We start from the raw sequence: 21,418 nt of genomic DNA on the forward strand, positions 1-21,418 counted from the left end.
TAACTCTCATTCATTTTTTATTAACAATAACACCAACAACACGAAATTAATTATGAACAGGCATTGAGACAGATTTGCTTGAGGCAGCTTGTCCTTTCCGCCACAACGAAGTTATTGTCTTGGTTTCGGTGTAGAAGTTCAAGCCCTGCTTCCCGTAGAAATGCAAATCGCCGTGGAAACTGCCCCTGGAACCCGTGAAACTGAACATGGGCAAAGGCACGGGAATGGGCACATTAACCCCGACTTGACCAACATCAATCTCATTAACAAACTGTCTTGCATGACTACCATTACTCGTGAAAATCGCAGTCCCATTACCATACGGATTCGAGTTAATAATTTTAATAGCCTCATCGAGAGTATCAGCAAACATGATACTCAAAACCGGCCCAAAAATCTCCTCTTTGTAACACTCAAACGACGGTTGGACATGAGTCAAAAGTGTAGGCCCCACGAAATTCCCTTTGGGGTATTTCTCCACGACGATCCCCCTGCCATCAAGTGGACATTTCGCCCCTTGCTTAATCCCGGATTCAATCAAATTCAAGATTCTTTGTTTGGCTTTGGGCGAAATTACCGGCCCTAAATCGGCCCCGGGCTCATGTCCCGCCGTCACTTTGAGTTTCTTGGCCCTTTCGACGATTTCCGGAATCCAATCGCGGGTTTCCCCGACTAGGATCGCGACACTTAGAGCCATACACCTTTGACCTGCAGCCCCAAAACCGGCCCCGATTAACTGATCAATTGTCGCGTTTTTGTCAGCGTCTGGAAGAACAACAGCGTGGTTTTTAGCCCCCATGTTTGACTGCACCCGTTTGCCGTTAGCGCCCCCACGGGCGTAAATATATTTCCCGGCTGTGTCCGAACCTACGAAACTTATAGCTCGGATGTCTTTATTGTCGCAGATAAAGTTAACAGCATCGTGGGTGCCATGGATGACATTCACGACTCCTGGGGGACACCCAACTTCGTTTAGAAGTTCCATTAGGAGCATGGTTGCCCCTGGGTCCCGTTCCGAAGGTTTGATAATCATGGTGTTACCCGCGATTAGGGCTAACGGGAACATCCACAACGGGATCATAGCAGGAAAATTAAAAGGAGCAATTCCTGCAGTGACCCCTATTGGCACTTTATACGACACTATATCCATGTCCTTCGATATGTTTTGCAGTGATTCCCCTTGGAGGAGGGTTCCAGCGGCGCAACTGTGTTCAACAACCTCTGAAAACCCCAATTTGGTTCAAATTTTCACACAAGGGTCACAAATACTCACGCAACCCCCTCATAACATCCCCTTCCGCATCAGCAAGCGTCTTCCCCTGTTCCGTTGTGATGTTTGCCGCGATTTTTTTGATATCACGCCTGATTACGTGTTGAAGTTTAAGCATGACTTGTTGCCGAGTTAATACTGAAGTATTTTTCCAAGATTCGTACGCTTTTTTCGATGATTCCACTGCAGCCTCCATCTCGCTTTTGGTGCTTTGGGGCACCTTTGTGACCAATTCGTTGGTGGCGGGATCGTGGAGATCCACCCAGTCGGTGGCTTGGGAGTCGATGAATTTGCCATCAATGAAAAGTTTGGTTGTGGGGGCCACATTGGAGTAGTGGCGTTTGAGGAGGGTGAGAAAAGGGGTCTAATTATAAATCAAATAACTGTTTTAGTAAAAAATTGTGAAATTAATAGATTGATTTAAATTGCCTCAAGGTGAAAGAATTTTAAAGCAAATTACGGTTGTTATTAGCACTGAATTAAAAAAGTTGTTTGCTTTACTGTTAGATACTAGCGTAGATCGTATTAAATATAATTTTTTTCGGTGTGAAAATATTACGGAAACTGTTAGCCATGATTAAAAAACGCGCCATGTAATCGTTCGGGGAAATTGAACAAGTGAGCATCGGCGCATAAAAAACCCCAACCCAACTTCCGCAATATTAATTCATAATTGTTCTGATTAAAGAATTGCTACTCTTGAGTATTATTTTCAATAAAAATGATGTTTCAATATTTTGATTGTTTTATTTTTGCCCAAATTTGTGACAATCTAGGGTGTTTTTTGACAAAGATTGGCAACGAAAGCCGCCATTTCGAATTTTCAATTTATGTTTATTAATTTACTGCAATTATTAATTAACGATAATTAATCTACCAGGTGAGTACTTTTCTACCAAACAACTTGTTACTAACTGATAAAAAATGTGATAAGGTCGAGTTCAAGAAGTTAATGTAACCAAATATATGCAACAGGTTTGGCCTTGAAAACTGTCTCCCGAGTCCCACACTTGGATACAATTCCCGAAATTTTATTAAAAACCCAGGAAATGAGTTTCGGGTGAAACTAATTGATTTTTTCATGCGTTTAGGTATTGAGGTTATGTTAAAAAATACTCACCGAGGTCCGTTGCATTGCCATGTTCACACTTAATCGAAGTCAATTGTGATGTAAATGGTGTAATCAGCCCCCCCTTGACGATGGTTATATGTTAAGTAAGTCGTGCGCCTTCGGGTTATCGCGATTTACACAATTGTATAATTTTATTTTTATCAAGTGAAAAACATGTTTATCTCGCGGCCGGTTTGGGGGGTATGCGCTTTTATTGATCTGTACGACCTTGACGTTGGTCAAGACTACACTAAATCAGAGACATGTTTCAATAATACTTTATTTCATAAAAAAACTATGTACACAATAAAAAGAGCCTTAATGTAAGGTATTTGTACTTTGGTATTTACATAAATATTAGAGGAATAAATAATAGAATAGTGTACGTCACACTTTGGGCGAGTTGTTTACCACATTTTTGAGGTACCCAACAGATAAATGCGTCCGACTATGGGGGCTCGGCGTGTGCAGCGAGTCCCCAGCACTGGCCATGCGACACTTTAACGTGTCCAAATACGCCTGTCTGTACTGTTTATTCATGGTGACGTACACCACTGGATTCACACAAGAGGAAATGTAGATGAGGATGTACCCCAAGACATGCAAAGGTGCTTGCTTAACTTCCGGATCGAAAATCTTCACGATTGTGATTGGTAAATAACACACGACAAAACAAACGAAAATCACTAGCACCATCTTCGTTATCTTCATCTCGCTTCGCTTATAGTCGCCCCCCGAGTTGTGCTGTTTGAGCCGCTTGTGGCTCTTCCGCACCACCCAGAAAATGTTAGCATAGCAAACCACGATGACAGCACACGGGAGAGCGAACCCGATTACGAAAAGGGCTGTCTTTGAGGAGCGCCCATTGGCGTCTTTGTTAATCGAGCAAGTGCCGAGCTTCTTGTCGAAGCCGTACACCCCCCATTGGCCCAGCAAAGTCGGGATCTGTAGGCCGTAGCTGAAGAGCCAGATGACGGTGATGTAGATCGCGACCTTTGCCTTGGTGTAGATTTGGCCGTAGACGTGGGGCCAAGCGATGAGGATGTAGCGGTTTACTGATATCATGGCGATGCTCAGGAGGGAGACTCCCACGCTTCCGTAGCGCAAAACGGGGATTATGGTGCAGAGGACGTCGCCGTGGATCCACGTACCGTGGAAGAATTGACTCGCGGCGAACGGAAGAACGATGAAGCAGAACATCAGGTCGGAGATGCACAAGCTGGAAAAAGACGAGGGACGAATTGATTCGATTTGGGTTTAATTGAATCGCGATAAATGTGTCAGTTATGCAATTGAAAGAGTGGTGAGATTGGCGAGAGGATTTTATTGTTGCGTTGTAACACTTTTTATTAGAAGAGAATTTTTATAGCAGGAATAAATGAAACGGATTTAAATGCCAAATTAGGAAATATTAAAGCATACAATAGGGGTCGAGATCACAAAGTGGGTCAGCAAGCAGGAAACGGTTTAAGCAGAAAATATAGAAGAATTTAAACGATTAAAAAAATTGCCTATAGTGATTATGAACATTTTTCCAACAAGGTCATTTTAAGTTTTAACTAATCACCTATAGTTACAATAATTACAAATATGAAAAATACGATGGAAATGTGAATAAGTAACTAAAAATTTGAATACGTAGTGTTTCATTTCTCATTTGTTTTAATTATTATACAGGATGTGTCAGAACTGATCTTGTATATGTCTTTTTATAATTATTCAGTAAAGATACAAAAATATTGCCAATAAAAGCCACAAATAACATTAATCAGACTTGCCAGGAACATGGAAAAAATGTTAAAAAAAAAATTGTCTATAAAAATTTCGAAGTTATGAGAGTTTAAAATTTGCACTTTGACTCTATTTATTTCTGTTTTAAAAATAATTTACCCAGTTTTTTTGCTACAGTCTATTAGAAGAGGAAACAAAGAAGCTGTATCCTAAATTGTAACTGTTCAATGTTATTTGTGGCTTTTATTGGCAAAAATTTTGTACTTTTACTAAATAATTGTAAAAAATTATATACAAGATCATCAGTATCATTATATAGACCTAAAAAATGTCAAATTAAAAAAAAATCTCAAAATTTTTTTCTATGTTCCTCTTATCTTACAAGAAATTTTTTTCTGGGGCGCGAGTTCTGGCGCACCCTGTATAATTATCTGACAATAATTTGGAAAAAAAAATTAAAATTGAATTGAATTTATTGATTTTCTTTCTTTATTGTTTATTAACTAAATTTTCTAGTAACACAGTATGTACAATATCCGGCGCATTGGTGAACAGAACCAAGCCGGATAAGCAAAAAATAAGGAAAAAATGTAGGTAGTTCGAGTTTTTTATTATGGAATCAAATTCCAAGTGTGTAGCAAGTTTTTTGGGACAATTTTTTTTAATTGACCACATTATAAAAACTGACTAATTTTGAGACAAATTACCCTTTGGAATATCCTTTTTTTGATTTTGTCTCCGTCTTAAGTCGAAAAATTACGACAAACTCGAAATTATTTGTGATTCAGATTTGTTTAAGGGCGTCCAGACAACATACAGGGTGATTTTAATAGTTGTACAGAAATTTTAAGATCTGGATACTACAGGTTTAAAGAAGTAAAAATAACTCAACTATCTATCCGAATGTTTATAGTTCGTCAAAAAAAAGCAAAATAAATGAAGTTATTCCAGAGTTAACATTGCACATAGACGGTGACATTTGAGGTAAAGAAATTCGATGGTACTTTTGAAAAAGAAATATGCAAAAATTTTCCTTTTTTATTATTATTATTATTTTTAATTTTAATTTTTAACTCAGTTTTTTAAAACAATGTAATAGATTTTGAAGAGCTAATTTCGGAGATAATTTTAGAAAATATGTATAAACATTGAGATAAGGCAAGTTGAGTTTTTTTACACTTTCTGTCCTCTACCTTTTTCTTAAAATTTGTGCACAATTATTTAAATCACCCTGTATTTATAGAATTGCCAAATCTGATTTTTGAATTGAAAATTTTAATAATTCACGATTGCTGATTACTGATAACTGGGTCCGGATTTTCGAGGTTTAACTGTAATGTTTTTAATTTTTTATGGCGAAAAATTAAAACTTTCTTCACCTGTACCCGAAAACGAAATAAACCTCAATGTGACTTTGTAGACCATTTTTATAACGATTTATTCATTTTACCAATTTTAGTTTTTAGAGTATTAAAAAAAAACATTTTAATTCTTTTAATACATATTTTAAATAAATCCATTTCACACTTGTGATCATTTATTTACCCTTAAATAACTTTTAAACCACTTTCTAACTGCATTTGTTAGTGACAATTAATTTATTAAATTTAGATACGAGTACCTATAGAGAGAAATATTTCATAATTGAAAACTTTTAAAGATTCTGTTCCCTATTTGGCGACGAAAAATTGAATTTCACAGGTAAAATATTCATTTAAACAGATTTTTACTAGAAACGATACAAATACAGTCACATTCTTTTATTTGTGTTTGTCGACGGTTAAGTAAATTACACGAAATTTGTCATGTTCTTCATTTATCAATGACTGTATTATATCTCGCCGTTGAAAGTTGTTTAGGGAAAAAAGCCTCATGTCGATTTGACCTGTTTTTGTTGATTAATTAATTGAATTTCTTTGTCATTAAATAAAAATAATAAAGGAATTATCAGTATTATCACATGTTATCGCATCGAGAGATACTATAATTCAGGAAGTAACGACAGTAGTAGGTAGATTCGATAATTAGATAAGTTTTATAATGTGTAGAGTAAACATCATCATCGAACAAAGTAAATAAAGACATAAACAGTTTTCTGTCTTTTCATTTAAAAGTCGTCCTTACCTCGCGATAAAAGCAGCGGCGACTGTTCTAATCTTCGAGTTCCTCATGAGCGCGAAAACTGTGAGTAAGTTGCCGATGACACCCACCACCATGATGACGAGTGTGACAATCCCGGCTGCGGTCAGCATCGCCCTCGAATATCTGGAAATGAGGAAGTGACAACGTTATCGGGGCCAAAGGGCAAGAAACCAATAAAAATCGAAAGTAGTAAACGGCACACAAAACCGAATTAATTTTCGAATCGTCCGCAATAACAAAACACCGCCGACGCACAGATGCACTCCACATGTCTTGGCCCAACACAAATATACACAGGGTTGACAACAATAATAAGAAAAAATAGAAACATACCGGACGAGCTCGGAAAATTGCGACCGCGTCGTGTCTTCGTCCATGGCTGATTAAGGGGGCGCTCCCTCGTCCACAAACACAGGATGGTTAAAAATTAATTTTAATTGGGACTAATCAAAAGTGAACTGCGTCGAGTCGGCCGACGTCGTGGAATGGAAGAAGTGACCAAAACCCGCATTTACCAGACTTAGTCATTTTATTAATCATTGTGTTAAGCGGAACGAGCGAGGATCCTTCACACATTTTATGACTAAGCAGCTATACTTTTTCTTCGACTTGACTCCAGACGCGCTGGATGTAAACTGAAGGCATCACGGGAAATTTCAATGATAAGGAAATGAAATATATAAAAAAACGCGCAAATCCAGACGATTCAATCGACCTTGGCATTGAAAGTCTTAACACCAATACGTGTGCTTGGAAGTGTAACGATGAATTTTTGTTTTTGCGTGCTAAGAAAACTGAAAGTTCTGTTGCAATTGGGTCGCGACGAAGACATCGCGAGGAAAGACATAATTAGAACAATATGTTTAAATTTATGACTTGTGTTTACACTAGCGTGATCTAACACCCACTTGTGACAAATAAAAGAAATAATAATAGTTATATTTCCGTTGATTTTTTTCCGGTATTTTATTTAAACTTGGTGGGATGTTCACCTAAATACGAGGTGTGAGGTTTGGATTGTGATAATGATAAGAGGCAAACACGGATAAGCACAATATTATTATTGTGTAATAATGAATGGGTTTTCCGATTTTGCGTTTACCAGCATTGTTACTCAACGACTTTTTAATTACTTATTTCATGGAGCAAAAATGCCAATTTAGAAATATTTTCATTCAATTTCTAAATGAAAATTTTAAGACAGAATTCTTATTTTTGATGAGTTAAAAATTTAACAGAGAAATGCGGGTTTTAAAAGTCGGAATTGCGATTTTGGATGCAATTATGAAGTTAAAGTTTTGAGTTTGAAAATCTGAATTGATGTTGCAGTCCTGTGTGGAGTCAAAAATTTGAGGCTTGAAGCCGAAATTCCGAAGTTGAAAATCGAAATTTGGATTTTAAAATTCAATAACGAAATTCCGAGTTTAACAGTCAAAATCAGGAATGTGGTAAAGAAAACAAATCGTTACAAATTTTCAAATAAACAGTTCGACAGGTTATCAAAATTGTTTTTTTTATTTAAATCATTGATTTAAGAATAATTACGATAGCAGTAATATTCAAGAAAGTAAGTTTTTGTAATTTGATATGAAAGTTCAGAAATTCTTTGTTATTGAGTTACATTGATCAATGACTGGGGAATTTCAGATTTTAATTTGATTAATTCTAACGTTTAACAAGAGAATTTTTTTCTGATGGATGGGTACAAAGTGTCGACAGTTCGACACTTAACATTTATTTTTATTTCGATTATTAGGTATTAATTTTTATATACAAGATGTCAGGAAACAACGATAAGAGATTACGAGAAATGATTCTATCTTCTATTATAGAAAAAAAAATCTAATGGACCTATTTTCAAAAATGCTTCCGAAAGTAGCTAGAGCGATAACTCGACTTTATATATGGAACATAAAACAATAAAAAAAATTATTCGTTAAATCTGAATCTGTAAGACAAATTTTATTGTTTCCAAATCGAAATTTTGCATCCACCGCAATAGGTGTACCAAATTTTCGCGAATCTGATTGGATGAATCTCAGAAATTTGAAAGATTTGATTAATTTTTTTTTGACATAATTTTTTTTCAATTTTTCATGATGAAAATAATGTTTATGTAAATTTTGTTATGGAAATAGTCTGCAAAATACCCCTCGGGCATGCCAAATTGATTCTAATTTCAAGAAAATTATTATTGACTATTTGACATGCACTACGGATATTACTATTGGTAATTTAAAAAGAGTCTCTTTGTTCACTATTTTAAGGATTTTAGCTCCCTTAGAAAGCATTTCTAGGCACAGGTCCAGAGGAAGTTGTTTTACTATATTGACCTAAATTTTTTAACTTTTTTTTGGACAGCCTGTATGTTTTTTTGGTTTGCCTTATTAGAAATCGTCGGATAATAATAAAAATATTGTATTCATTACTTTGTATAACATTTTTTTTTCATTTTCTTCACAAATAAAGCTACTACATGATTAACCTCCTCTTTTATTTTTATGATAATCGCATATTTTTGCGTAATTTTAAAATTTTAGTCCATTCCTGTGTAATTTTTTACGACTTCCACTTTGAACGCCACGAGCTATGAACACGTATTGAATAAAAATTGCGGTTTTAAGTCGGACACCCAGGACGTTAGTCACCAACATATCTATCGGTTTCTTACAAATCTTGCGGTGTTCTAATTCCGTTTGGACGTCAGTGATAAAGTTCGTTTGTCTCTCGGCAAGTACATAAAGCAGCATTTACGACATCCCAATTAAAAATTAAATGAGCCAAGAGTAATTGACCTCAGCGAGTTTTAAGACAAATGTTTAATTAGAAAAAAAGCATTTTCTGTAATAATTGCTCTGTTAGTTCGTTAGTCATGAAGAATGTGTCACACACATGTACAACAATTAATCATTTGCTTTCACCTGAATGTTAAAATTACCTTGACAACGAAATTGGCATTGATCAAACTTGAAAGATGTCGCAAACCGATGAAGGTCTCGAAGATCTTCCCGAGGATGAAGAAGAATATGAAGAAGAAGAGTACGAAGAGGAGGAGGAGGAAGAGGAAGACCATTGGAGTATTTACGATGCGAGTACGTTCATTTCCGGCCCGTATCAAAGCGAAAAATGTACAATCAACGAAGATGTTTTAAAATTTGAGTAAAATAATCTCTCATTTTATTTTTTTCCTAATAACTCACCTTTGTAGTTTTTCGTTTGGTTACAACTGTCGGAAATACTTTAATCTCACTTCACCCGATCCCGACACTCTGATTTTCGCGTCGGGAAATTTCATCAATTTTTTCGATGTACTGACGAAAACCATTTCCTTCCGGCGGAGTGCCTTGGGAGGGGGAATAGCACATATAAAGGTATACCTTTTTAATATTCATTTTCCGCCTAAGTTGGGCCTTTTAAGGCGAATCCAAACCCGGAATTTAATCATGTCGCTATAGCAGAGAACGGCAAAATACCCTTGATCATAATCTACGAGTGGCCATCCATGGAGATCAACTGCGTGTTAAAAGGGGGCTCCTCGAGGCTTTACTCCCATTTAGATTTTAGCCCCGATGGCTTATTATTGGTCTCTCAAGGCGGTGAACCCGACTATCTGATAACAATCTGGAATTGGCCGAAACGTAGGATCCTTCTTAGGACGAAATCGTACGTCAACGACGTCAACAGGGTGAAATTTTCGCCCTATTGTCCAGGCCAGTTGACCAGTTGTGGTATATCCCATATTAAATTCTGGAAAATGGCCCGGACTTTCACCGGACTTAAACTCAAAGGCGAATTGGGGCGGTTTGGCAAAACTGAGTTTTCGGATATTTTGGGAGTACTCCCGATGCCGGACGAAAAAGTCGTTTCCGGCTGCTCCTGGGGCAATATTTTGGTCTGGGACGCCGGATTGATCAAACTTGAAGTTTTTCGGACCTTGAGAAGAAAGTGTCATGACGGTCCAATTGTGCAAATCTCGTACAACGACGGGGAATTAATGACGGTGGGAATGGATGGGCATGTTAAAGTCTGGTGGTATGAAAAAATCGATCAAGCTGACCCTCCAGATGACGACAGAGTAATTCAAATCGAACCAACTTATGATTTTCACACCGAGGGACTCATGTTGATGTGTATGCGAAAGAGGTATCCAGATCCGAAAGATACGAGTTATTTCGGACAAGACGGCAATGGTGGAATCTGGATGATCGACCTCAACACTGAAGAGACACCGAAAGAATCGGTACAGTTGTATAAATGTCATGCTGGTAAAGTCGTAGCCATTGCAGCCAGTCCCAATGGGCCTTTTTTGGCGAGTCTGGGCGAAGATGGGCGAATTTATGTCTATGCTTACTTAGAAAAGAGGCTCATTTTTGATTACCAATATCCGGCGAAAGGTACTTGCATGATTTGGATTCCACCAAAGGTACCATCTGGATTATAACCATGATAAAGTGACAATATTTGTCGTAGCTTTGCGTCTACGGCGATGAGCTTTTGATGGGTTTTGACGATGGTACTCTCAGAGTGTCAATTTTGACAATAACTGAGGACAAAGTCGAAGTCAGGGTCATACAAACCACTAAACCTCATGATAAACCCATCACCCAGATTAGTATAAACCCATCAAATACCGTTCTAGTGAGCGGTGGCGAGGACTCGACTATATTTTTCTTCCAGATTAAATTCACCATTCATGTCGAGTTGGTACCGATAGGTTACATACGGGTACCAAACCCTGTCACATGTTTGACATGGCATTATTTGAACGTAAGTGACTAAAAGTCGGTGATTTTATCAAAAAAATGTCACTTTAGCCCTATGAAATTCTTGTTGGATGTCTCCGAGGGGAGATTGTCCAGGTTGAGGTACCTCAAGAACCTCAATCGTACACCACGGTCTCGTATTTGCTCAATTTGGAACCCAAAGAGAACAAATTCAAGACTTACAAAGCCCAGATTCGAAGAGATTTAAAACTGAAGGAGATTGAAGCTCGCAAAGCGGATAAAGTGGCAAAAAAACGTGTCGAGATGGAAAAATTGAAAGCGGAAAATCCGGGTTTAGATATTGACGAGGAAGTTTTTCTCGGTGGGTTTTCATGAAGGTTGCCTTAAGTCGAATTGTGAGTTTTAGCCGATTCTGAGACCGAAGAAGAACTGGAACCTTTGTTCATACCAGAAATTCCCAATCGGATTATCTGGATGCAAAGCACCCAAGACGATACCATATGGTTATCGATGGGTGGCTACGACGCTGGTTATATTTACGAGTATAAAATCGATCAGAAATCAGATGTGCCCAATTTTTTCAAAATGGTGGACGATGCTGATGATACTGAGATTAGTAGTTTTGTTTACAAGTAGGGAATTCTTCTTTGTTTTGTTTTATTGTAGTTTATTTGCAGCTACAATCGTAAATATTTAATTTTCGCGATGGAAAATGGGGAAATTCGGGTTAATAAAATCACAGATGGGGATTACCATGACCTTTCAGATTATTGGTCCTTGGCCATGCATGACAATCAAAATGGTTTCGTCCCGAACATGTGCTTCAGTTACGATGAAAAATTTTTCTTCACTTGTGGACACGATGGAAATGTTTTCTCTTACACTTTTCAACCGGACGATGATGATTATATTCCATTAGAGGATTATCCTGTTGTTGAAGAAAGAACCACATTTCCTAACAGGGTACAAGACGAAGCTAACTATGATAAATTAAGCCTTGAACAGGCTAGTTTGAAAAAAGAACAAGACAGGATTGATAGACTTGCAGCCAAACATCGGGAAATCTATCGGGAAAAATTGCGAAAACTTAGGGAACGATTTTTCCGACTTTTGAAACGGAATAAAAAGCTTCTCTCCAGTCAGATGATTCCAGTTGAAGATTTAGAAGTTGATACACGAGTAACCGAGTATCTCGATTGGAAATTCGAGGAAGAGCAAGCCTTAGTTAAACGAAAGTTAGCTTTCGATGTACAAAAATCTGAACTGAGGATGAAGAAACTACGCAAATATTTCGTCGATAATTTGTATTTTATTCCGTTTATTGTGAGTGGTCTTCGAAGCGAAAGAAGGGTCCGAATGTTACGTCAGAGAAGAGTTTCACCACTCAATGACGAAATGTTATTGATTGTTGATGAAAAAATTCTCGAAGAGGAGATTAAAGGCAGGTGAATATCACGTCAATTCTCAGGTGTTACATATTTTTTTCACTGCTTACCATAGACAGGAAAGTTAGGGAAATAAATAAGTGAGTACTTTCCCAGGTTTGAAACTCGTATTTTTACAAATTTATACAAAACTTTGCATTGTTTAGGCCCCCAGAACGTGCACCCCCTGCCCTCAAAACAATCGCCCCGAAAAAAGTCAAAGAACAAGGTCTAGAATACTTCCTCGTCAATCTCGATCCAAAAGTATTAGAAAGTCAAAAACACACCAAACTCACTCGTCTCCTTCAAAAATACAGGGCTAGGAAACTGAAATGGGAACGTCGCGAAGAAGAGGTAATGTATTTATTTACATAAACATATCGTCATAACCGGGCGGTGGAAATTCATCATTGTCGGGTCGATTATTCGGCCGTCTTGGAAATCTATCGACGTCGGGGGGCCGAAAAGGGTCGAATCTTGCACCCGGAGGCACCGCACCTGGAGGCATTCCCAGTCCCGGTCCTTGGGGATATCTCCCGCCTCTCGGTGGCTCGAAAAGCATACCGCCGCCGCCCATCGGTGCCGGAAAAGCCAAAGGATTTCGACCGAAAGGATTCAAATCGTATTCGCCTACTCCGACAGGGCCGGCGCGAGACATGGGGTCCACGAAGAGAGGCGAGGCTTGTGGAGAAGTCGGAGGCGGGTTAGATACAGTCGGGGTTTGACTCGAGTTGTCTTTGGTGTTTTTCGAAACAACGATTTTGTCAATCAGCTCGGTTTTGATCTGTTGGAGGATGTCAGCGTGTTTGGGGAGCATCTGAGACAGGATTCCGGTGCGACTTGCCACCAAGGCTGTATTGAGTTGGACCAGAGAGGTGGTGCGTTCGTCGACACGGATCAGGTTGAGCATGAGTCCGTCGTCGACTTTTGTTGCTTTCAGGAGGTAAAGCCGGCCCTGGTGGACGTAACGAATTGAATAAGATTCGGTCCAACCTGGCGGTAGAGCTTCGGTTTTTGTTTCCGAACCATCGAGGATTTTAGATTCGCCCAAACCGATGCATTTAAAATCATTGGAGACGAGCACCAAGTGAGTGAAGCAGAGGAGAATGTCTTCGTTGGTTTTTATCTCGGATTCAACGCTTTTGATCAAAAGGTCCCAACCGAACAGAGAACTCGACATTTTATCGGTTTTACACACTTTAACACTGGCACTTGATGATTTCTGACTGTTAAAAATGATGACAAACAAAATATTTTACTGTGAGGTTATGTTTACATTTTTTTGACAGGTTGCTATCTAAACGTAGGACACGATCGTTACAATTATTTTCTTTTTTTTCAATTTTTGGCTTTGAAATTATTGAAAAACCCCTCATTTTCACGTATATCATGCATTATCAACTCAATTACAGTCTATTTTCTCATTTTGGGTCGTTTTAAGTCAGTCACAAAATCGACAGGACCGGTTTCTACATTTTTCAGAAGGGCTCTTAATTTTTTTTGCGCAGTGGGAAGAATTTCTCGCTAAAAAACCTGTGGCGGGGGTAAATCATCCCGACGATGATGTCACATTAGAAGAAGCTAAAGTCTCAATCGGCAATTATAAATTAAAATCGGATAAAACCTACAAGGCGACCAAGGAAAAGCGAGAAACGACTGTTAAGAAATACAAAGAGTTGCTTTTGTCTAGAGTTAAGGTGGCCCAAATTAATTTGTGTTAATTTTCGGTTAATTTTCTCTTTTTTAAAGCAATCTAAAACTAGGCTTAATTTTAACGAAAAAGTTTGCGATTTACGCGATGAAAAAATAACAATTAGGGAAGAATTACAAGCAATGAAAGAAAAATTAAAAGAAATACATAAAGAAATTCCTGGAGATCGTCAAAAAGAAGCTCCGACTGTTCGAGAATCGGAAGACTGTGAATTTCCGGAGAAGCATTTTGAAATTACCGTTTCTTTGGTGATGGAAGAAGAGGATTATGATGAAAGAAGTAGCAAAGAACCGGTAATTGTCACCGAACCAAAGGATTTTGATACTATTGAAAAAAATGTTTTGCCGAAAAATACAAAAAAATTTGACGCAAAAGAAACCTGCGATATTGCTCTTCTCGATTTCGAATCTTTGTGTAATTTTTCAAAAAATGATAAAAAAGACACCTTGTGGGAACACGATACTCGCACGAGAAGGCTGCAAAGAAAGCTTTTCGAACAAGATATGATCATCGATGAAATGAACCGGAAAATCATCGAGTTTGATGATAAAGTAGAAAAGTTGAATACCGAAAGATTCCAAGTTGAAGTTGATGCAAAAATTATAGATATTTATATGGTGACTGTGCACCAAGAATTGCTCATTTTGAAAGAATTTGAAGCTTTGGAATTCACACTTCAGTCGAAAGTAAATCAAAAAATTTCCGAAGTTTTAGATATGCGAGACATTATCGACGACATAGGCTCGAAAATTGTTGAGCATAATTCGGAAATTGAGAAGGCACAAGAGAAGATTAAATCATTAACAATGACTTTTATAAATGCGGTCCAAGATAACAAATTTTTTGATTTTTTGAAAAAAGTTTTTCGGAAAAAATACAAACCGCCGAAGGTGCACAAGGAAGACGGTGAGATTTCGACAAAATATTGATTTAAAATGAATTTATACTTTCAGAATCGAGCTCTGAATCGTCATCATCGTCAACGTCAACGACGGAATCTGACGATGATGGCAAAAGTATCGATTCGCGGGATTTCGGGATTATAAAACAGGATTTAAATGTTTGTCCGAAAGGGTGTGATCCCAATGTTTACGAATATACAGTCAATTCGCGTTCGGAGAGGTAAAAAACTAACAGAATTTTCTTGTCTTAATGAAAAATGTTTAGACATCAAGTTGAACTTTTAATCAAAGAAGTATTAAAAACGATTGAAGTGTTGAAAAAGGACCTCGAGATACATAACAAGAAGGTGAAAGTTATTGAAAAGGACTTGCACACGTCTCAAGATGAATTGGAAAAATATCAAAGACAGAAACAGGACAAATTGAACGAAGTCAGGACTACTGTAATCTTGCGTTTAGATCAAATGAAGCATTTGGCGGAAGATTACAAGACTAGTGGGATTATGGACACTCTTGTTTTTTCAAAAGAGCGTCTCTCTTATCTTTATAAAAGAGTCGAAGAGTTGCAAATCGAAACTGAGCACCAAGTTGGTCGACACAGACTTAACGTCAAACACTACACTCGAATGCAAACCGATTGTAGATACATGGGGACAAAAATCAAATACTTACAAGAAGTAATAACCGATAAAATGAAAATGAAATTTGGTAAAGTCATAGATATTAACGAAATCGAAGAAGCGATGCTTAAGCGCACTTTCGGTCGAGACGATTTGCACGATTTGGAGGAAGTCCTCTTGAAGAAAATCGTCCATGATTTGCGCTTGTCCATGATGGACATTAAAGGCATGTACATAGACCAGTTGCATTTTTGGAAAGAAAAAATTTCACTGACTCAGAAAGAACTGACGTACGCGTTACGTCACAATACGTCTCAGCAAGAACTGCTGACGTATTTGGTGAACGAAAAAGTCGAATTGGCTCAGAGTCTGATGAGTCAAGAGAAGAAAAAAGCACACATTGCCAGTGTTGGTGACACTACACGAAAATACAGCGAAGAAATCGAAAAGTTGCAAGCTATTATTTCAGAGCAAAACCAACAAATACAAGAATTGAAAGACGAAATTAAGTTATTGAGGACCAAAGGAATGGTCCTCAAGCCGAAAGAAGTGAAGAAGGAAGAACCGGAAGAAGAGAAAGTGTCGTGGGAGCATATCAAGGATTGGGGAGAGGAGGTTGAAGAGGAAGAGGAGAGTTTGAGGAAGCCTTTCTCGACAGAAATCGTGATCCCAACAACGTAAGTCGCATGTGATGTTTACCCATTTTTGAATTAATTCGTTTGTAGTTTAGAAGAGAAGTCGCAAGAGGTCGCAACTGAACTGATCCAAGAAATGCTCGATGCTCTAGATGTGAAATTGACGCAAAGGTCGAACGAGAATTTCGTTAAGGAGATCTTGGGGTCGGTGATGCGTGGGTTAAGTATGACGGAACTTGTCGAAGAGTTAGTCCGGAATTTGCCGATCGAACCCGATGATGTCCAAAGAGGCATTATTGAGACCACTGCAGAGCAACTTTATGTGGTCCAAGAACCCGATATTGAGGCTGATGATAGATTCTTCTCGTGTCGGGAAATTCTAGAAGATATCGTCGACGAGGTTTTGCTCACCAAGGGCGAGCCAAACTCGGTTATGGCCCGAATGATCACGAAACTAGTCGAGCAACTTCCACTTGATTTTCTTAAAGAGCGATCCAGTATCGAATATGTCGTTAAAAGAATGGTAACCAGCGAATTAGATGTTCAGTTAAATCGTTCCGATACTATGAGTATGTTACACAGTAAAGAAGCGCGAGAGATTTTGGATGAAATAATACAAGTCGTTTTTGATTCCGGTCTCGATTTATTATATGTGATTGAAGATGATTAAAAATTCTATAAAAATATTCAATACGCAAGGAATTTATTTATCATTTTTGAGGAGGGACAAGTACTGATTAAGAAACAGTTCTTCTTGGACTAAAGTCAGATCTAAATGGTCGTCATCCACCATGGAAATATCACCTGCGATTCTCTTGAAGGCTTCATCTTTTTTTTCTTTTTTTGCTATATCGACTGTTTGCGAATTCGAATCTGAGTAAATAAATACAGTAGAGTGGAATAAAAATAACGTATTTTACCAGTGTTCAAAATCGTCCAATCCCCATCGATGATCCCATTGTTGGCCAATAAATCCTCAGCAGCTTTCATAATATCACCACCATGTTTATGCAACGCTAACTTTGACATGGTTGGGTCGAACCCCGCCGCTTGCAACTGTTTTGTTTAGTCTGCAGTCCGTGTCAACTTACCAACTTACCTCCGGCACTAGATCATTAATCAATGCTAAAAATTCGATACTCTTGCTTTGACTCGGACCAGGCTGGGGATGTTCTTGTATATATTGAATGCTATCTGAAATTACGTTATTGGTGTGTTTCAAGGCCACACGAGCAGCTTCCTTGTTAAACCCCATATTGACTAGTATTTTAACGAAATTGGGGTCCACATATTGTTTACCATCAACACATTTTCCCAGTTTCAATCTTTTTCTGAAATGTATGTAATAAATGATTCAAATTTGGTAGCGAATGGGAAAAACCTTTGCAAAATTTCCTCAGCCAAGGCTTTTTGCCTCGCCTGAGACCTTTGATTTCTATTCTCGTCGATATAATTCGCAGCTTTGTTAACGTCACCACCGGTGGCTCGCAACCCAAGTCGGGCCTCAGCCATCGAATACCCCAATTCTACCAACATTGTAACACTATCATCTTCAACTTTCAAGGCCGAAAGCTCTTCCTGTGCCTTTTTTAGTAACCGCAAAGCTTCGCTTCGCTTATTTTTATGGTATAAAACTATGGCTTGGAGGAGGTGAAGCCGCATAAATAAAACTGCCTCGTTACCTAAATAATTAATTAGTTACTTTTCCTAATTAAAATATTTTGAGAGACCTGTGACGCCTTTAACAGCCTTGAGCCGCTCCAGGTTCGGCCCATAACTGGCATGAAACCGCTCTTCGCACCTCTTGAGCCTCTCATAAGCCTCTGGTAAATTCGCAACACTTTGCAAACACAAATAACACCACGCGATATCGAGGTCTAGTAGGGCGTAATTATCGACAGTGTTTAAAATTTGCGAAGTGCACCGTTTGAACTCCTCGTCGGCTTCAAGAAAAAAGATTAAAGCTCGGGAGTAATCTTCACGCTTCAGGGCGCTTCGCCCCTTTTCATGCAAGGCCATTGCTACCACCAACGCCCGTTTCTCCTCGGGGGGGATTTTCACACTATTGCCAAACTGGTCCTCCAATTGGACATATTCATTGTCAAGGGCTAGAAGCCGTGAGTCGGTTTTCACACCCTCCAATTCCCGGATTTGGTTTTCGGTTTCTTTAAGCCCTGGAGACATTTCCGAAAATGTGATCGCCATGATTTGTTGACCGTTTTTCACACCTTGGGTGCTCAAATTTTCTGAATCCGACAACACTTTCCCGGCGTGAATTAACTTCAATCTTGAGAAAAAATGTCAGTGAATGGGGGGCCCCCCATAAGTACTTACTTATCGTGACTGATGTTTATTTCTTTAGCAATAATGTCTTTAACATCGGAACCTCTCAAAGATAAGAGCAGTTCTTTCGTGAGCATACGCGGGGGGCTGTTTGGATGCAAAATCTTGATTTTTAACGTCGCCTCACCTGATTCTTTGTAGTGATTGCTTTGTTTTAAATTCTCTAATGAGTTTCTTTGGAGTTCAAGAAGAGCTTCGTAACAATTGTCTACAGGAGCGTTGATGTCTCGACTGTAATTTTGAGCCAAACTCTAGAAACTGAGATGGTTATTTATCGAGTGATATAGTTAAGGGGGCTCACCTTTAACGTGTTCTCCGAAGGACCACTTATCTCACTGAAATACGGATCCAGCCAAAGTTTCACATTGTTTCTACGTAAACTATCCCTAATTTGTAAAAGAATATCTTCTTTTTGAAGATGGGAAGAACACGGGTTCATTTTTGCGTTTTTACAATTTATTTTCAAGTCATCTAATTTGACACGAGTATTTTTGTTTACATGTCAAATGTCACGTGATTCCATGGTCACATCACTAAGCACAGGACGCAATCTTACTTTTTCAATAAAACATCAACAAAGGTTTTGAATTTGAAATGTTTTCAATTTCATAATGCATTCAGTCATCATATTTTGCTAATTACTTCTCCATTTGCCCCTTTTATAATTTTTAATACGCATTAAAAGTGATGGGTGAAAGAAAAAATCCCTGAATTTTTGACGTTTGAAAACTGACAGTTGTGTAACGAAAAAGTCATTAACCCCATGAAATGCCCCGTTTAATTTAAGTTTAATTAGGTGAAACGAACGTTTAGCTCAAACAACTGCCAAAATGGGTAAGCATTTATGGCTTTTATTCTTAATCGCAAATCATAAATTATCCTTATCTTATCTGAGGCGTGGCACCTGCTGTTTTACGATCATTCATACAGATTAGATCTTAGTCATTTAAATTGTTCTACACAAAGCAGCCTAAATGGCTGGTCCCTTGCCACCACCCCAAGAGACCAATTTCGATCTTGAACAGCAAGATGCCCTTATTCGATCCCGCCTCAGTCTTAATACCATCATCTCAAATCCTGACAAAGGTGCGTCTGTCCTACATTTCCATTTGATCAAATTTTTTTTGTAGGATTCTGTGATTCGTGTTTGACTCGCATCCCGTACGCTACACTTATTGCAACGATACAATGTGCCTTGGGGGTCGTGATTTTCTGCGGTACCATGTACCGTGGGGCGACTCTTGCCGTTTTGATGTTCAGCGATGTGTTCCATATGCAATTATTTTGGTGCGTATATTGAGAAGCGAGAATTTTGTTTGTTTTAATAGAAAGTTTCAGGGTTGATGCAGTTAAAATGACATTTGTGATAATTGGGGCTTGTATGGGGGCCCTAGGCTTGATGATCCTCACCGTGGGGTGTCTTGCGACAGGGGCCACGAGACATAAGGTCTATCGGGCTTGGCATACCAGAGTTGGTGGGCGAATCAGCTGTGCTATTGTAACAATTCAAATTGTTAATTGTCTTGTTTTTATGTGGGAATTTTCAGTTTATGGCTATTACCTACATCTTGCAATTATTGTGGATTGTAATTTTTTGCTTCCTGGTGATTGCAACATTCCTATTTACGATTTTTTGGAAAATGTGCACAAATGAAGGGGTCGCTACATTCCAGCATTGCATCGATTTTACCCAATTTTGTAAGATTATTTAGCCCAATTTACAATTTAATTAAATTCGTTCAGATTTCATGTTTCCACAAGGGACTAAACAAGAACATATGAAAGTGTGTGGGGAACACAATGTGAAAGTGTTTTGCAAAGATTACACAGAAAAAATCGAAATCATGGTTATTCTAGCAACGGTTGCGTCAGTTTTAGTAATATTGAGTTTGGTGAGTTTCCTGCTCATTGGGTGAATCATTTTTTAAGTGGTTTCAATTCTAGGTTCATTATTTAATGTGTTTGGCGGCAAATTATGCTCATATTCGGGATCATGAAAAGTTTCAGGAATTACAAGATTTGCAGATGTTGAGCGACAACGATGTTCTAGCTGGTAAAGATAGGTTCTAGGATACGGCCCAGGAAATACATCTGCCAGAGATAAGATGGGGGAATATGTTGAGTGAGGGGGTGTAGGGTGTATTTCCTGGGTATTGACAGTATTTACGTACTAAAACCCGTCCAAGGTTCACTTAGGTTAAGTCATTCCATGGTAGCATATCAAGTGTTTCAAAAGGCTGATTTGGGGCCTTCTCGATCAAAGTGGTGTATTTTGATAAATCTTCCATAATTTGTAAATAGGATAAGATTTTTATTTCTATATTTTTTGTATTGATTGTAGTTTATGTTATTTAATGTCGTAGTTTTTTATAAGGCGCACTGAATAAAACAGTATAAAAAATTACATTTAATTCTTATAAAAATCTCATAACTTTACAAGAAAATAGGATTTTCGTTTCGTAATAACTGAAGGAATCGATTCAATAAATAATTCAACATTAATTAATTCCAAAAAGAAATATATACATAACAACTTACTTATTTTCACAAGTCAACAAATTCTGGATGTACTCTTCTAACAAATGCGCCAAATGCTGTCTTTTAAACCTTAACGATTCTTTTATAATCAGTTCTACCATTTTGACTTGAATTTCAATATTGCCTTTTAGCGTTTTTATGTTATCAAAAAGTTCAGTGAAATTTTTACCAGGTCTGCGTACTAGTTTATGCAAGTGTTTGCGGATTTCATTATTCTGATTTTCGATTTCTTGGAGATCCTCGGCCGTAATCTGAAACGTAAAAACT

At 38.0% G+C, this 21,418-nt stretch overlaps 7 protein-coding genes and 1 long non-coding RNA gene across 11 annotated transcripts in view; 3 read left to right on the forward strand and 5 right to left on the reverse strand.

Moving 5' to 3' along the window:
- LOC123005932 (probable methylmalonate-semialdehyde dehydrogenase [acylating], mitochondrial) lies at positions 1 to 2,589 on the reverse strand. Its single transcript, XM_044400024.1, has 3 exons — positions 2,391 to 2,589; positions 1,274 to 1,634; positions 1 to 1,221 (listed from the first exon to the last, which is right to left on the reverse strand). Exons 1-3 carry the CDS (start codon positions 2,409 to 2,411, stop codon positions 47 to 49), a joined length of 1,557 nt encoding a protein of 518 aa, XP_044255959.1. The 5' UTR covers positions 2,412 to 2,589; the 3' UTR covers positions 1 to 46.
- On the forward strand, positions 2,071 to 2,708 carry LOC123005950. The gene is made up of 2 exons (XR_006412791.1): positions 2,071 to 2,150; positions 2,205 to 2,708. It is a non-coding gene; the product is annotated as an uncharacterized LOC123005950 (long non-coding RNA).
- Positions 2,650 to 11,096, reverse strand: LOC123005937 (G-protein coupled receptor moody-like). Of its 2 annotated transcripts, XM_044400029.1 has the most exons (4): positions 9,455 to 10,553; positions 6,588 to 6,889; positions 6,237 to 6,377; positions 2,650 to 3,600 (listed from the first exon to the last, which is right to left on the reverse strand). In XM_044400029.1, the coding sequence occupies exons 2-4, from the start codon at positions 6,629 to 6,631 to the stop codon at positions 2,769 to 2,771; spliced, it is 1,017 nt and encodes a 338-aa protein (XP_044255964.1). In that variant the 5' UTR covers positions 6,632 to 6,889; positions 9,455 to 10,553; the 3' UTR covers positions 2,650 to 2,768. The 2 variants fall into 2 exon arrangements, with proteins under 2 accessions (XP_044255964.1, XP_044255965.1); XM_044400030.1 differs by lacking the exon at positions 6,588 to 6,889 and having other exon boundaries at positions 9,193 to 11,096.
- On the forward strand, positions 8,924 to 17,176 carry LOC123005923 (cilia- and flagella-associated protein 44). Its single transcript, XM_044399991.1, has 13 exons — positions 8,924 to 9,413; positions 9,463 to 9,625; positions 9,673 to 10,677; positions 10,725 to 11,021; positions 11,069 to 11,339; positions 11,385 to 11,610; positions 11,656 to 12,423; positions 12,570 to 12,756; positions 13,911 to 14,099; positions 14,152 to 15,019; positions 15,067 to 15,235; positions 15,281 to 16,312; positions 16,361 to 17,176. The coding sequence occupies exons 1-13, from the start codon at positions 9,229 to 9,231 to the stop codon at positions 16,938 to 16,940; spliced, it is 5,940 nt and encodes a 1,979-aa protein (XP_044255926.1). The 5' UTR covers positions 8,924 to 9,228; the 3' UTR covers positions 16,941 to 17,176.
- On the reverse strand, positions 12,751 to 13,713 carry LOC123005943 (proteasome inhibitor PI31 subunit-like). The gene has a single exon (XM_044400037.1). The coding sequence runs from the start codon at positions 13,580 to 13,582 to the stop codon at positions 12,770 to 12,772; it is 813 nt and encodes a 270-aa protein (XP_044255972.1). The 5' UTR covers positions 13,583 to 13,713; the 3' UTR covers positions 12,751 to 12,769.
- On the reverse strand, positions 16,894 to 19,415 carry LOC123005930 (NEDD8 ultimate buster 1-like). Of its 2 annotated transcripts, none has more exons than XM_044400019.1 (7): positions 18,915 to 19,415; positions 18,605 to 18,864; positions 18,001 to 18,557; positions 17,652 to 17,952; positions 17,370 to 17,601; positions 17,191 to 17,326; positions 16,894 to 17,143 (listed from the first exon to the last, which is right to left on the reverse strand). In XM_044400019.1, exons 1-7 carry the CDS (start codon positions 19,050 to 19,052, stop codon positions 16,974 to 16,976), a joined length of 1,794 nt encoding a protein of 597 aa, XP_044255954.1. In that variant the 5' UTR covers positions 19,053 to 19,415; the 3' UTR covers positions 16,894 to 16,973. The 2 variants fall into 2 exon arrangements, with proteins under 2 accessions (XP_044255954.1, XP_044255955.1); XM_044400020.1 differs by having other exon boundaries at positions 18,605 to 18,871; positions 18,915 to 19,057.
- Positions 19,311 to 21,017, forward strand: LOC123005942 (neuronal membrane glycoprotein M6-a). 2 transcript variants are annotated; one of them, XM_044400036.1, is made up of 6 exons: positions 19,311 to 19,447; positions 19,744 to 19,900; positions 19,952 to 20,111; positions 20,161 to 20,311; positions 20,357 to 20,505; positions 20,558 to 21,017. In XM_044400036.1, the coding sequence occupies exons 1-6, from the start codon at positions 19,444 to 19,446 to the stop codon at positions 20,681 to 20,683; spliced, it is 747 nt and encodes a 248-aa protein (XP_044255971.1). In that variant the 5' UTR covers positions 19,311 to 19,443; the 3' UTR covers positions 20,684 to 21,017. The 2 variants fall into 2 exon arrangements, with proteins under 2 accessions (XP_044255971.1, XP_044255970.1); XM_044400035.1 differs by lacking the exon at positions 19,311 to 19,447 and adding an exon at positions 19,543 to 19,699.
- Positions 21,008 to 21,418, reverse strand: part of LOC123005926 (integrator complex subunit 6) — a 3,704-nt gene continuing 3,293 nt past the window's right edge. Inside the window, exon 6 of the mRNA XM_044400012.1 lies at positions 21,008 to 21,402. Within this exon, the coding sequence (XP_044255947.1) occupies positions 21,148 to 21,402 (255 nt within the window). The 3' untranslated portion in view covers positions 21,008 to 21,147. The remainder of the gene's footprint in view (positions 21,403 to 21,418) is intronic.

Source organism: Tribolium madens, unplaced genomic scaffold (genome assembly GCF_015345945.1).
Source record: "Tribolium madens isolate multiple individuals breed KSU strain unplaced genomic scaffold, Tmad_KSU_1.1 Scaffold_20;HRSCAF=117;Tcas5.2_LG4, whole genome shotgun sequence".
Taxonomy (NCBI): Eukaryota; Metazoa; Arthropoda; class Insecta; order Coleoptera; family Tenebrionidae; genus Tribolium; species Tribolium madens.

What these genes read in the sequence shown, in the direction of transcription:
- LOC123005932 (XM_044400024.1), bottom strand. Translation starts at nt 2,411, where the DNA reads ATGGCAATGCAACGGACCTCG. An exon ending in TGGCAATGCAACGGACCTCG is followed by an intron (nt 1,635 to 2,390) that starts GTGAGTATTTTT and finishes ATTTATAATTAG; the next exon opens with ACCCCTTTTCTCACCCTCCT. An exon ending in GGATGTTATGAGGGGGTTGC is followed by an intron (nt 1,222 to 1,273) that starts GTGAGTATTTGT and finishes TGGGGTTTTCAG; the next exon opens with AGGTTGTTGAACACAGTTGC.
- LOC123005937 (XM_044400029.1), bottom strand. Translation starts at nt 6,631, where the DNA reads ATGGACGAAGACACGACGCGGTCGCAATTTTCCGAGCTCGTCCG. An exon ending in CAATTTTCCGAGCTCGTCCG is followed by an intron (nt 6,378 to 6,587) that starts GTATGTTTCTAT and finishes CCTCATTTCCAG; the next exon opens with ATATTCGAGGGCGATGCTGA. An exon ending in GCCGCTGCTTTTATCGCGAG is followed by an intron (nt 3,601 to 6,236) that starts GTAAGGACGACT and finishes GTCTTTTTCCAG; the next exon opens with CTTGTGCATCTCCGACCTGA.
- LOC123005923 (XM_044399991.1), top strand. Translation starts at nt 9,229, where the DNA reads ATGTCGCAAACCGATGAAGGTCTCGAAGATCTTCCCGAGGATGAAGAA. An exon ending in TGATTTGGATTCCACCAAAG is followed by an intron (nt 10,678 to 10,724) that starts GTACCATCTGGA and finishes TATTTGTCGTAG; the next exon opens with CTTTGCGTCTACGGCGATGA. An exon ending in TGACATGGCATTATTTGAAC is followed by an intron (nt 11,022 to 11,068) that starts GTAAGTGACTAA and finishes ATGTCACTTTAG; the next exon opens with CCCTATGAAATTCTTGTTGG.
- LOC123005943 (XM_044400037.1), bottom strand. Translation starts at nt 13,582, where the DNA reads ATGTCGAGTTCTCTGTTCGGTTGGGACCTTTTGATCAAAAGCGTTGAA.
- LOC123005930 (XM_044400019.1), bottom strand. Translation starts at nt 19,052, where the DNA reads ATGAACCCGTGTTCTTCCCATCTTCAAAAAGAAGATATTCTTTTACAA. An exon ending in ATAAACATCAGTCACGATAA is followed by an intron (nt 18,558 to 18,604) that starts GTAAGTACTTAT and finishes TTTTTTCTCAAG; the next exon opens with ATTGAAGTTAATTCACGCCG. An exon ending in GCTGAGGAAATTTTGCAAAG is followed by an intron (nt 17,602 to 17,651) that starts GTTTTTCCCATT and finishes CATACATTTCAG; the next exon opens with AAAAAGATTGAAACTGGGAA.
- LOC123005942 (XM_044400035.1), top strand. Translation starts at nt 19,588, where the DNA reads ATGGCTGGTCCCTTGCCACCACCCCAAGAGACCAATTTCGATCTTGAA. An exon ending in CATCTCAAATCCTGACAAAG is followed by an intron (nt 19,700 to 19,743) that starts GTGCGTCTGTCC and finishes TTTTTTTTGTAG; the next exon opens with GATTCTGTGATTCGTGTTTG. An exon ending in GGCGAATCAGCTGTGCTATT is followed by an intron (nt 20,112 to 20,160) that starts GTAACAATTCAA and finishes GGGAATTTTCAG; the next exon opens with TTTATGGCTATTACCTACAT.